Source organism: Andrena cerasifolii, chromosome 13 (assembly GCF_050908995.1).
Source record: "Andrena cerasifolii isolate SP2316 chromosome 13, iyAndCera1_principal, whole genome shotgun sequence".
Classification (NCBI taxonomy): domain Eukaryota; kingdom Metazoa; phylum Arthropoda; class Insecta; order Hymenoptera; family Andrenidae; genus Andrena; species Andrena cerasifolii.
Genome location: NC_135130.1, coordinates 11,409,786 through 11,421,890, shown reverse-complemented (window position 1 = coordinate 11,421,890; position 12,105 = coordinate 11,409,786). Strand labels below are relative to the sequence as shown.

Sequence of the window (12,105 nt, the reverse complement as noted above, 5' to 3'; positions counted from 1 at the left end):
TGCATACCATTGTAATAGGACTGTCCAGCCTGTCACATTATTCCTCAATTTCATTCGTGCTTGTTATTCCTAATTTGCTCGCACTTAAAATACGGGTAAATTAATTTTCAAGGCAAACGAAGTAATTTCTATCATGGTAGGTTTATTTCTATGCTATATGTATAAATTGAAACATGGAAACGTACGAATGTATGACATAGAATTTTCATTGTGCAGGTGCAAATCCACGACGAGAAAAATAATATCGCGTCTCACGTGAGACTTTAATCTAACGAGGCAATTATTTCACGATGTGTTTCAACTGATGAGCAAATTCTAATTTTTTCATGCGCCTAAACTCTGACAAGACAAGTTTCATGATATATTTTCAACAATCCATCATCTGCACTTAGTTGCTGAGATTTTCGTCCCATGGTAGAAAAGTCTCAAGTAAAACGTCATCGTTCCCTTCGCATTTCATTCCTCCCCTATATTATACACGCTCGAAATACGTATTTCTTCACGACAAACCCGCGACCGTTTCAGATTTGCCATGTAGCTCCAAATCGGGGCTGACGACGTTCAGATTCTCCTTGAACATCTCCGCGCCGTCTAAGGGCTCGCCGTTGATCGCTGCCGCCACTGTGTCGCTGTCCAACATCGACAGGTGGGTGCCGTCGACCATGTGTATCGTTACCCTTCCGTAAGTTAGCTAAAAACAATATTCATTATGATAATCCATAGTATCATGCTGGCACTCGGTGAGCGAAAAATTTCCGACAGCGAAGATAAGGAATCGCCAAGTTACCTTGCGCAAACCATAAGCATCGTCAGGCATCGCGACGGCTGACGGCGTTGGCTTCAGTAACGTAATGGGTGTTCTGAGCGGTGGCAGAGAGTCGCAGTCGTAATTGTCCAGCGCGCATAGACGCTTATAAATGAACGTGGAAATTGCTTTCTGGGCATCCGGGGTATAAATCTTATGAATCTCAGGCGGTGTGTGACTGACCAGCTTGTCCAACCTCTCCTCCCACGTTGTGCATTTATTCAATTCCAATTTGAACTGCAAAAATGTAGAAATCATTCAGCATATCTCGCCTGGGCCCGTACCCAGAAGGCCCCCAAGGCCCCTATCCAAATTATGATTTTATTCAAACGTCATATTTTTTCTGTAATACCACACTTAGCCCATTTTTAGTAAACTGCTCTTCATTTCCCCCCAAAAATGGGCCCCTCAGAAGGTTTGCCACCTGGGCCATTTTTCTTAAATCCGCCACATTGATAAAGAAGGGAGCAAGGATGTGCATCATCCAAACGCTTACCTCTATAACGGAAGGCGCTTTAGTAACACTCAACATGTCGACTAGAAGTCTATTTTGGAACTCGTCGTCTGTACAGGGTGAAAGGTGCTCTGCCTTTATGGCTTTCATATAGTCGGGCGAGCCGTCAATCAGTATGAGGTGACCGACGAGGGCATGAGCTTCCAATCTCCTCACTAGTTCGATGGCTATCACTGAACCGTAAGAATACCCGACAATCACAAAGTCCCTTCGGTTCTTACTCCTCTCTAACACATACTACAGAGAAATACAAGACACATAAGTAAAACTGACGCAGAGATTAATGGCTCTCCTGACCGTTACATATACATACAGGTAGAAGGCGCCCCGCCATTTCTTCTATAGAGATACCAGTATCGTATATTCCTAACTGTAGACAGGTAGCTGGGGCTTTCAGTTTCGCTGCCAGTGTGGTAAATATCTCTGCTGATCCTTCTATACCCGGGACAAGGAATGTTTGGTTCTTCTTTGTGTTTGGTTTAACGTGCAGCTCCACGCAGTAATTAGCGTGCAGTAACGACACGTTCAGCGTGCGCATCAGTAGCTTCATCCCAGTCAACTGCTCCACGACGGCCGTGGCCTTGGTACTCTGCTTCTTCTGTTTTTTGGTATCCTTCGCGGACATCTCTATGAGCTTAGCTATGTTCAGGACTCGAATATCCTGTGGCGTTAGGAACACTTCGAAGTCTCGTTCCAAAGTCTGCTTTATTTCCACTGCCATCATGGAGTCCATCCCGAGATCTGCCAGCGAAGTAGTTTGGCTGATACCCTTTAAGTCCTTTATGCCTGCAATCATAGCGCGTCGTAAGTGAGGTAGATGTAGCTCAAACAGCAAGCTAAAAAGTGATAATAACTGGAACACTGTTACTCACTCATGATATTCAATACACCTTCTAGAACACTGCTAGCTTCGCTAGCACTGGGTCGTTTCTCCGCGACCACCATGCTAGCCACAATCGGTCTGCTATGCGTCAGGAACTTGTCCAGTTCTTCCAAACACGATGATATCCTCTGCGGCAGTGTTCCACCGACCACGAGTTGCTTCTTGTCCTCCAACATATCCGCGGCCAGCCCAACTTCAGCTACCGCTCCCCATTGTATCGCCATGCCCGGCAGGCCCTCTTCGACTCTTCTTTCACAGATCCTCTCCAACACCGCGTTACCCATACCGTAATTGGTCTGACCAGGACTACCCCGTCCGCAGGAAATAGAGGAGAACACGACGAAGTGGCGAAGAGTCGGGCAGATCTTCCTCGACACCTGGTCCAACTGCTTGGTGATCGATGCCTTCGGTTTCAGGCTCTCCTCAAAATCTTTCTCGGTTTGGTTTATGCACAGGCAGTCCTTTAGCACTGCTGCGAGGTTGAAGATACCATCCACGGGCGCAAGTTCCTCCGCGGATCTCAGGAAGGACTCGCAGTCGCTGGCCTTCGAAGCGTCCACGCCGGAAACTATTAGGACCTTCGTGCCGTAAGATTTCCATAGTTCTGTCCTTAGTTTCTGGTAGCCGCTTTTTATACCGCCGCGCGAGATTATTACTAGGTTCCTGGCACCTCGAAGCACCAACCAGTCACTGAGCTCCAGTCCCAGACCACCTAGACCTCCAACGATCACGTAGCTCTTGTCTGGTAAGGCGTAGAATTGCGGATAGGCGAGTATCGGCGTGTCCAAGGGTGCCTTCTCATCTCCTACCTTGATTAGGATCTGTGGAAGATGAAAGGTTTAATTTTTGACAAACATTGGGAAAATTGGTTATATTAAATTTATGAAATAGGACGAATGAAGTGTTCACCTTCCCAGTATGTTTACCGGCTGCCATGTATCTAAAGGCCGCTTGCAGTTCATGTTTCTGGAAGCATTTTCTATTCAAAGGCTTTATTGCCTTGCTGTGAATTTTTGTTTTAAGGAACTCGTGCACCTCTGCCTGTACACGCGGCGCGACGCCGCCAATCATGTTATCCATCAGGATTCCGTGGAAGCTGATTTCTTTCAAGAAGATTTCCATTCCCAGTTGATTATTCGCAACCAAGTCGAATTTGCCAATCTCGAGGAAACGGCCTCGATAAGCCAAACAGCGAACCGACGCCTGGAGCTTCTCCTCGGCCAAAGAGTTCAAGACTATGTCCACTCCCTTACTGTTCGTCAGTTTCATCACCATCTGCTCGAAACTCGTGTCCCGAGAGTTACCGATGTGGTCGTCGCTAATGCTGGGGAATTTTTCCCTAATGAATTTCCTCTTTTCGGGGGTTCCCACGGTAGTGAATACTTCGCAGCCCTCGAAAAGAGCGATGTTGATCGCAGCTTGACCAACGCCACCGCTACCGGCGTGGATCAAAATCTTCTCGCCTTTCTGTAGCTTTCCGAAGTAGTATAAGGCGTAGAAGACCGTGAAGTACGCGGCCGGAATCGTGGCTGCGTCCTCCAGAGACCACTCGTCTGGTACGGGCCACACATTCAGCTTGTTGGGATCGATGAGGTTTGACATAGCCCTGAAAAAATCGGCGGATTAAACGAATTTGAGGTTTGGGGGAGCAGTTGAAAATATTGTAGGATCACGGAAAAGGGAAAAGTGGTCTCCTCCTCGGGGCGACGGGACTCGAAACGGCGATCTCCAGTTTCGTTACGCGCTGGCTAGTCGCCTTAGCTACCTCGGCTACCGTCGACTCCCCGGGTTTAGTTCTTCCGTGCCCTCTTTTAAGGTGGAGATTCCTGATCCCATAATATCGGACACGATGTCTTACCTGCTTTCGGCGAATCCCATCACTCGACGACCTCTGGAATCTATTCCACTAAATTCGTATCCGATCAAGCAGTCGCGGAGCTCCCGCTTTTTCGTTATAGTCTCCGGCATCAGCTTGCCAGTAGCCAGCATTACATCTCTGAAGTTCAGAGAAGAGTATACTACTTTTACAAGATTTTCATCTTTCACGTCAGGCTGGAGGGAGCCCTGCACCCATTCCAGGGAACTCAAGTCTCCTCTTACCTGCGGAATAATTTCATACAGCTCTGGTCATTCTGTAGCCTTAGTATTCCACGAACTAAGAAATTTCGCATACCTTAACTGTTGCATAACCATGAGGGACTGGGACTGACTTCACTGGCGCCAGAGGCAGGTGTCTGTACGTACCCCAAACTTTGTTTGGCCGTAAAATATTAATGCCAATATCAATATCGAGCTGTTTTGCGAAAAATGGATCGTGTAGAGAAAACTTGGGGGCATTTTCGTCCTGAATTATTACAGTCTTCACGATCTCGCCGCAGGGTTCCCGCCTTAAACATTTTACCAAACCCAGAGCGCCATTTTCCATGTCACCCTCCGCGACCAGTACCAGTCTCACCGTCTCGTCACTCCTCTTCTCTTCTTCGTTCTTCAAGATTTCTTTCACTTTATTGAGCCAGCTAAATTCATTATTGTTCAGGTACACGACCTCAGTCCTATTGGGAAGTTTCTCCTGCTTCTTTAAGAGCAGTAGTGTGTCATTCCCGAAGCTTTTCTCTAGCACAACATTCAAGCCATACCTTTCAATGTACGAGTAAGTATCATCGTTCACCGTTACTTCTCGCGTTAAAATGAATGCGTGGTCCGCGGTCGCGAGCATAAGTTGGTCCAAAGAATTTTGTTTCGTTGGCGACAGGACATTGTAGGCCACAGCCATGAAGACAGTGCCGTCTTCCGGTACTTTGTTTGGCTCAATTTTGGTGACAGTCTGCGGCAGTGACAGTTTCTCGTATCGCTGGGAATCGGCAGCGAGAATCATGCTCGAACGAATCATCGGCAGGTCTCCTAACACCTTAAACAAGGTGGGAGTTAGAACTTCCCCGTCGGGGATGTTGTCAGTATCGTCGATTAATTCGGTGATCTTGGGGCTCGTTATAATGCGACTTTCCAGGGCTAGGTGAGTCGATAGCACGATCATCTCTTCTAGCGTGGTTTGTGCTTTGTCGCGATGAGCCACAAATTTATACTCCTCCAACACCGGGTCCGCCATTGGCTTCCTACGTTGAATGGAATTGGCTTTTAGCCCGCGAATTTCTATGCCGCCTGATTTTATCATGTCGTAATCCGTGTACATTTTGACGGGGAGCTCTGGAAGATAAAAAGAGTGGACATAGTTCAGTGGGATTGAGAAATTTCCATCCACTGCCCAAAACGCCAACTTTGGGGGTGGCAAAATTGGTCAATTGGTACTTTATGAATATTAATTTTTTTATAAAACAGAGGGCTTGTGTTATTTAACAAATACCTAGAAAAAAATTCACTCACTGTCAAATATTATATTCAATGGCGCACGCAGGGGCGGGGGTGGCGGCCCTGCCTCCTCCCCAAACAAAAAGAGAAAAAAGGAAAAAAGCAAGAGTTGTATCAAGCGCCTGAAAGACGGAGCGAGACTGTCTCCGCCCCCACCCCAAAATAAAATCCTGAATGCGCCACTGATTATATTCTAAAATAATTATTTATAATCTTAATATTTAAAGCAGAAAGTGTCTGTGTGTTTGTCTGTCGCCGAAAAACTTTCGGACGGTAAACTCTGGAATCACGAAATATGTCCCAGCTCATTATGGCAGCTAATCCAGACGAATGTGACTATTTTCACAAAAAAAAATTTTTTTTTTTTATATAAAATCAGAATCTAAATTTCGGGCGAAGCCGTGTAGTAAAGCTAGTTAAATGTAGAGGGCGACTAAAAACCGGGCCCCGTTCCACAGTAGTTTGAAACATACCGACGTCTGCCTCCGTAAAGTTCCGGACTTTGTCATTATGAACCGTCACGTCTATCACTATTTTCATGATCGCTGTTGGCACGTATAGTGCCCTGGTATCCAGGCCTAGTAACTTCACTTGCAGCATGTTATCCATAAATGCCGCCCAATTCTTCATCCACGCGATGTGCCCCGTTCTACCCCCGATCGAAGTGCTCCTCAGTCCGCGGAACATTCCCGTATAGTCGTAGCCACGGAGTTTCAATTCCTTATATATATCTTTGGTGGTCAGAACCTCTTCATCTTCGATCTCTTCAAGGCTGCTGGCTGGGATCATCTCTTGCGCAGGGTTCTGTGTCGTGCGCACCATCCCCGATACTACGGTCGTGGATCCTTCCGATATTTCGAATTTCCCGGAACCTGAATACGTGTTATAATATTAAAATATTTGGCCTTTATATGCAGTGACGCACTCCAGAAGAAAAAGGAAGAAGGAAATTAATGCACCCACGAGTGAAGTAATTCAAGAGCTTTGCAAAAAAAAGAAAACTGGATTTTACTTTTAAAACAGTGTTTCCCAACTTGTGGGTTGCGAAGTGTTTTCTGGGAGGGGTCGCCACGTTTTTTACCGTACCTTATATCGGGGTGGGTGTCGCAAAAGGGTTTTTCCTTTCCCAAAAAAGGTTGAGAAACACTGCTTTAAAATAATTTTTATAATCACCCATTAAATTTGATTGAATTTGCATTGAAAATATTTTTATCTGTTTAATTCGACTCCCCCAAAAATTAAATCTCGGAGTGCGCCACTGATTATATGGCTGTTGATTGCAAAGGATCTCTTTAAAGTGCAAAGTAAATGGCGTACCTCTTTCAATCATGACTGTTAATTTGATACCACCCTCTTTCGGAATGTTCGTGGCGCGTTCGAACTTGATGTTTTCGAAGACGATGGACACCTCGTCGTACAGTTTCCCCAGCAGCAAGCAAACAGTTTCCCACACCATGACAAGGTATCCCGTAGCTGGGACCAGGTTCCTCCCGTCGATCACGTGATGGACCGCGTACTCGTAATTCTCATCATTAAGGGAGATCTCGATGGTTCTCTCCCACGTGGATATTTTTTGCCGCTGCGTGTAAAGTGGCACGAACCAGTCTTCAGAATGCTCCCACCTGAAACACGGTGCTCCTGTTATACGAAGGATCTGGGAATCCCCAAATAAGTGAATAAACAGGCGCTATGGCTTGGCTCACCTTACGAGAGGGGAGATCATTGGCGTGCCACGACTAACGGGGAATGAAACGGGGGGATACAGATTTGCGAGCTGCGGCTGCAAGCCCACGTTATACAGCTTCCCAAGAGCTTGCAGAAAATACTCGGCGTTATCTTTGTGGCCGCGTTGAGTCAGCGGCACGTTTGTTACGTTGGAGTCCAAGGATCTTTTGAGAATAGCTTGAAGGAGACCGTGAGGGGCGATCTCGATGGTTATCGCGTCCGAAGGAATCATGGTGGCCGTCTCCGCGAACAGCACGGAGTTGAGAAGATTGTTCGTGTGGTATTCGGCGGAGGAGAGCTGTGCCTCTGGCGTCGACCACTGGCTACGAGGCACGGATGTGCTTACCCACTTGGGACTTCGTGGCTTCGGCACGGGAATCACTTTCCGCAAGTACGCCAGGAGTTTTGGTCCCGCCTCCGCGATGTAGCGGCTGTGGTATGCGATGTTACTGCACGGCACTTCCTTGGCAAAAATCTTGTTTGCCTGGAACATTGAGTCACGATTCACCCCGCTAATTGCATCTTTGTACACCCGCAGGGTTCGAGGCATGTCCTCGAGACGGGAACTGGCGATCCCGGGGCACCCGAGCTGACTCCTTCGCGCTGAGACCGTGAAACACTTACCTGTAACTTAGCCACGAACTGCTTCATGGACTCCGCTGGCCCACTAATGGTAGAACTATCGGGGCCATTGTGGCAGGCCACTTCGATGTCCGGTGGACACATGTCCTTGATTTCTTCGTACCCAAGGCCGATCGCTGCCATTGATCCACGAATCATTTTCGTCTCGATAGACGCCAGGCCTCGTGAGTACGCGGAGAGAATCATTTGCTCAGCGGTGAAGCATCCGTCTGCGTAAGCGCATCCAAGCTCTCCCACTGAATGGCCGATTATGTTGTCTGGCACTATACCCACGGATGTGAGGAGATCGACGAGACCGATCTGTGCGAGCGTTAATGTTAGTTACGGTCGTGGAAGGCATTAATTCTATTCCATATAGTCATTGTACCTGAATCGCGGCAATTCCAACGAAGGAATTCAAGATGTTGTCGAAAGTCCTCTTATCCTTGTTCGTGATGATATTAACTATATCAACGCCATGTGGTTTTAAGGCTGCATCGCACTTTTGTATCGCCTTAGCGAAGACGGGGAATCGCATTAATGCCTCACCTGTTACATTTCAAATTCATTATCAAACTGCTATGCTGTTTAAGGGGTTACATCCACCGATAGATCGTAAAATAGGGCCATTTTTATGATTTTTTTTTTAATATAAAGAAACGGCATATTTAAAAATCATGATATAATACTTAAGGAACGTAAGTACTAGATTGTAGTCTTAAGAATATTCCTGCAAAATTTTATTAAAATCGGTCCACTAATCTCTGAAATATTTTTGGTACCGCAAATGTTGTAACTATGAAGAGGCTTTGGGAGAAGAGGCTCATGTGGCACCATTTCTTAAGATATCAAATTTCTTTTTGAAGAGAGTACAGCTTACTTTATAAACAACAAGGTGTATACCTTGATTTTTAAATATGATGTCTCTTTATATGAAAAATAAAATCATAAAAGTGACCTTATTTTAGGACGCGTTAAGGGTGTGCAAACCCTTAAGGAAAATAATGTAATCTTTAATGGATTCTAATATATGCATACCCATGCCAGCCCACTGGGATCCCATTCCAGAGAACACGAACCAAATCGGCCTCTTCATGCCCGTATATTCTTGAATCTCCCTCGGTGGTTTTTCGGAAACTTTAGATCCAACTACGGTGTAGCCTCTGAACGAGTGGCCGGTTATATTTTCAGCATGAACTTCATGCAGGAGTCGAATATATTCCACGTCCACTGGAATACTTTCCACCTAGGGAGCAAGTTATTCCTTATCCACTATTTTATATGGAATATCTGCAGTTAATTAATTATCGTACGTAATTTAGAAGCGGTTCTAAAGCCTCGTCGGTGCGCCCAGATCCAACGACGAGTCGGGGCAAGTCGTCAGAAGGCCTCCCATTGTTGATCTTCTCATTGGTATTAGATTTCAATAAAACGTGGGCGTTCGCGCCACCGAAACCGAAGGAGTTTATTCCCGCGTAACCCCCTTCCCATGGCGTTGGTTCTGTAATTACTTGGATTGCTCCTTCCTCTATACACTTCATACCCTTCATAGGACTTTGGTAGTGCAAGTTCGGTGGGATTAATCCCGTCTCCATCGCGATGACAACCTTAAAAAGTATTAGCAGTCATTGCCCATTCACTGAGCGCCTGTAACCACTTTTATAGGCAATAGTAAGTGGCGGATTTAACAGGTGGATGAGGAGTTGCCGCCTGGGCCCCTACCCAGAAGGGCCCCAAGGCCCCATCTCCCCCCAAAATTTTATCTGTACTACTACACTTAGCCCGTTTTAAGTAATCTATTCATTTTCCGAAAAATGGGCCCCTGTCAGAATATTTGCCACCTTTTTCCTGAAATCCGCCACTGGCAAAAGTGAATATATAAAGCACACCTTGGCAACTGAGCAGAGGCCACTGGCCGGCTCGGTGTGGCCCATGTTCGACTTGATGGAGCCAATTCGAAGCGGGGTGGTTCTCCCTTTGCAGAAGACCTGCTCGATCGCCCTGAGTTCCTCGGGATCGCCTACACTGGTACCGGTGCCATGGGCCTCCAAAAATGATAAGGACGACGGGGCGATCTTACACTCCTCGTAGAAATCCTCTAAGAGCATCTTCTGCACGTTACTGGCGGGGAACGTGATACCTTGCTCCTTGTAGCCATCGCAATTCCCTTTCGTGTGAACCACCGTCGCATATATCCTTCTGGCCACCTTTGCTTTCTGCAGGAAGATCACGCTGATAGCCTCGCTGCGCACGTAGCCGTTGGCCTTCGCGTCGAAGGATTTGCAACGGCAGTCCGTGGATAAAACACCTGAAATTGGACTGGTGCTTGCGCATCTCTTAGGCGACACAGAGTATCTCGATATCAATCCGGCCAAGAGACCGGCTAAGTGAAAGAAGCTGCTGCTATTTCGTACCGAGCCGCGCGAATTGGAGCGACACGTAGGGGTGAAGGCAGAGATTCGAGCCGCCGACGATCATTTGATCGCACACCCCAGTTTGTATCATCTTGCAAGCTTGATCCAGCCCCATCAGGCTGGAGCTGCAGGCTGTATCTAAGGCGTAGGATGGACCGTGCAGTCCAAGGAAGTAAGAGATTCTGTTCGCCAGCATGGCTCTGCTGCATCCGGTAATGCCGAAGCCGTTTGCCTAAATGCGGGAACGTGGTTTAAAGAGCTCTAGCTGAAGCAGGGCCGCATTAAGGCCGTTAGATTCCCTAAAGGTAGGTTCTCCTACCCGCGACTGTGTGCAACGTCAAGAACTTCAAAGTGGATTATCTCGAAAATGAAGCGCAGTATTGAAAAAGTTACTCTTTCTTTTCGACTTACAACGAGTAAATGAGTCGAGACAAAAGGAATAAATTTTTTTATATTGCGCTTAATTTTCGAGAAAATCGACATTGAAATGCTGCACGCTGCGTCCAGTCGCGTACAGGGAAACCCACCTTAAGCCAGAGGTGCACACGGAGCCGCTTTTACCTCCTCGCAATTCTGGGCGCCGGGTCAGAGCCGAGCGCGGAGCTTAGGGGCCCAGAAGCGCAAAGAGGTATGCTACTCCCAGCGGCTGTTAGCGCACCTCCGGTGTACGGTGTTCACCTGCAGCTTCTCGTAAAACCAAGTCTTCTCGGATTCGCTGATGCAGGAGCCTATAACGACCCCGGTGTTGGTTCCTCGTAGTTGCCTTGGATTTATTCCTGCGTCGATAATGGCTTCGTAAGAGTGCTCCAACAGCATCCTGCACATGGGGTCCAGTGTATGGGCTTGCTTGTAGTGCACGCCGAAGAAGATCGCGTCGAATTTGCCCATATCGGTGACTTTGCCGCCATCCCGTGGAATTTCCGAATGATCTAGCCAAACACACTTTGCCTCACTTGCGTGCTAAGCATGCCAATGCTACGTAAGAATATTAGAGTATCACCTATCATCCATCTGGAATCGTTGTCTGTAACGAGGTCCATCTTGTTCATCAGATTGTCCTTCAGCTCTGCCATGTTGGCGCATTCCGGAAATCTGCCGGCGATACCGGTGATCACCACCTCCTCCCCCGGTTCCGGTGAACCGTAGTTCATCTTCGACGGGTCCGATTGCGTGCTGCCAGACATTCCTCGGCTTCTTTCAGGGAAATCCGCGAGGGAATAGGAATTAATGTCCTACGTCCTTCCTCGACTATCCTTAGGGTAGCCTGATCGGCGTGTAGTTGTTATTTAATCTTGGGCACGCAGTGCGGATAGGAGCACTGTGTTTTTGGCGTCTTTCGGATCCGTCCAGTGTTTCCGGTGTAATTAATCGGTATCGCTGTGCTTCGCGATGAAACGACTTATGGGACTGGAGGACGAAAAAACGGGCATGGTCCTCTTATAAAAATGGTGCCCCTCCCATTGTGGTAGGGGAAGGCACAAAATTTCCTCTGAATATTCCTCAAGGTGATCTGCATAATAAGCTTCGCTCGAAATGACCTCTCGAAAATGGGATTCATTGCCCATAGTTCATTAACATCAAATACCAGTACTCCCAAAGGGTACGGCAACGTGGAAAATGCAGGTGACATGAAAAATCCTGAAAGTTCGACGAATAAAGACGTCCATTTCTGGTCTGGATGTCTTAAAGGGAGGATCCTATTTTTGGGGCTGAAAACACAGCAAAATTTGAGATTTCTTTTAAGAAACTAGCGAGTCGGTTCGTCTGAAACCAGAAT

General features: G+C 47.1%; 2 protein-coding genes across 2 annotated transcripts in view; one reads left to right on the top strand and one right to left on the bottom strand.

Moving 5' to 3' along the window:
- The window catches only part of Sppl (signal peptide peptidase-like protein), a 327,977-nt gene that overhangs the window by 54,323 nt on the left and 261,549 nt on the right, over positions 1 to 12,105 (top strand). The window lies entirely within an intron of this gene.
- On the bottom strand, positions 437 to 11,527 carry LOC143375758 (fatty acid synthase). The gene is made up of 19 exons (XM_076825183.1): positions 11,329 to 11,527; positions 11,007 to 11,257; positions 10,329 to 10,560; positions 9,804 to 10,222; positions 9,228 to 9,521; positions 8,953 to 9,160; positions 8,303 to 8,463; positions 7,918 to 8,235; positions 7,272 to 7,777; positions 6,886 to 7,190; positions 6,042 to 6,440; positions 4,376 to 5,406; positions 4,061 to 4,302; positions 3,112 to 3,808; positions 2,192 to 3,023; positions 1,633 to 2,105; positions 1,302 to 1,556; positions 788 to 1,042; positions 437 to 691 (listed from the first exon to the last, which is right to left on the bottom strand). Exons 1-19 carry the CDS (start codon positions 11,510 to 11,512, stop codon positions 500 to 502), a joined length of 7,254 nt encoding a protein of 2,417 aa, XP_076681298.1. The 5' UTR covers positions 11,513 to 11,527; the 3' UTR covers positions 437 to 499.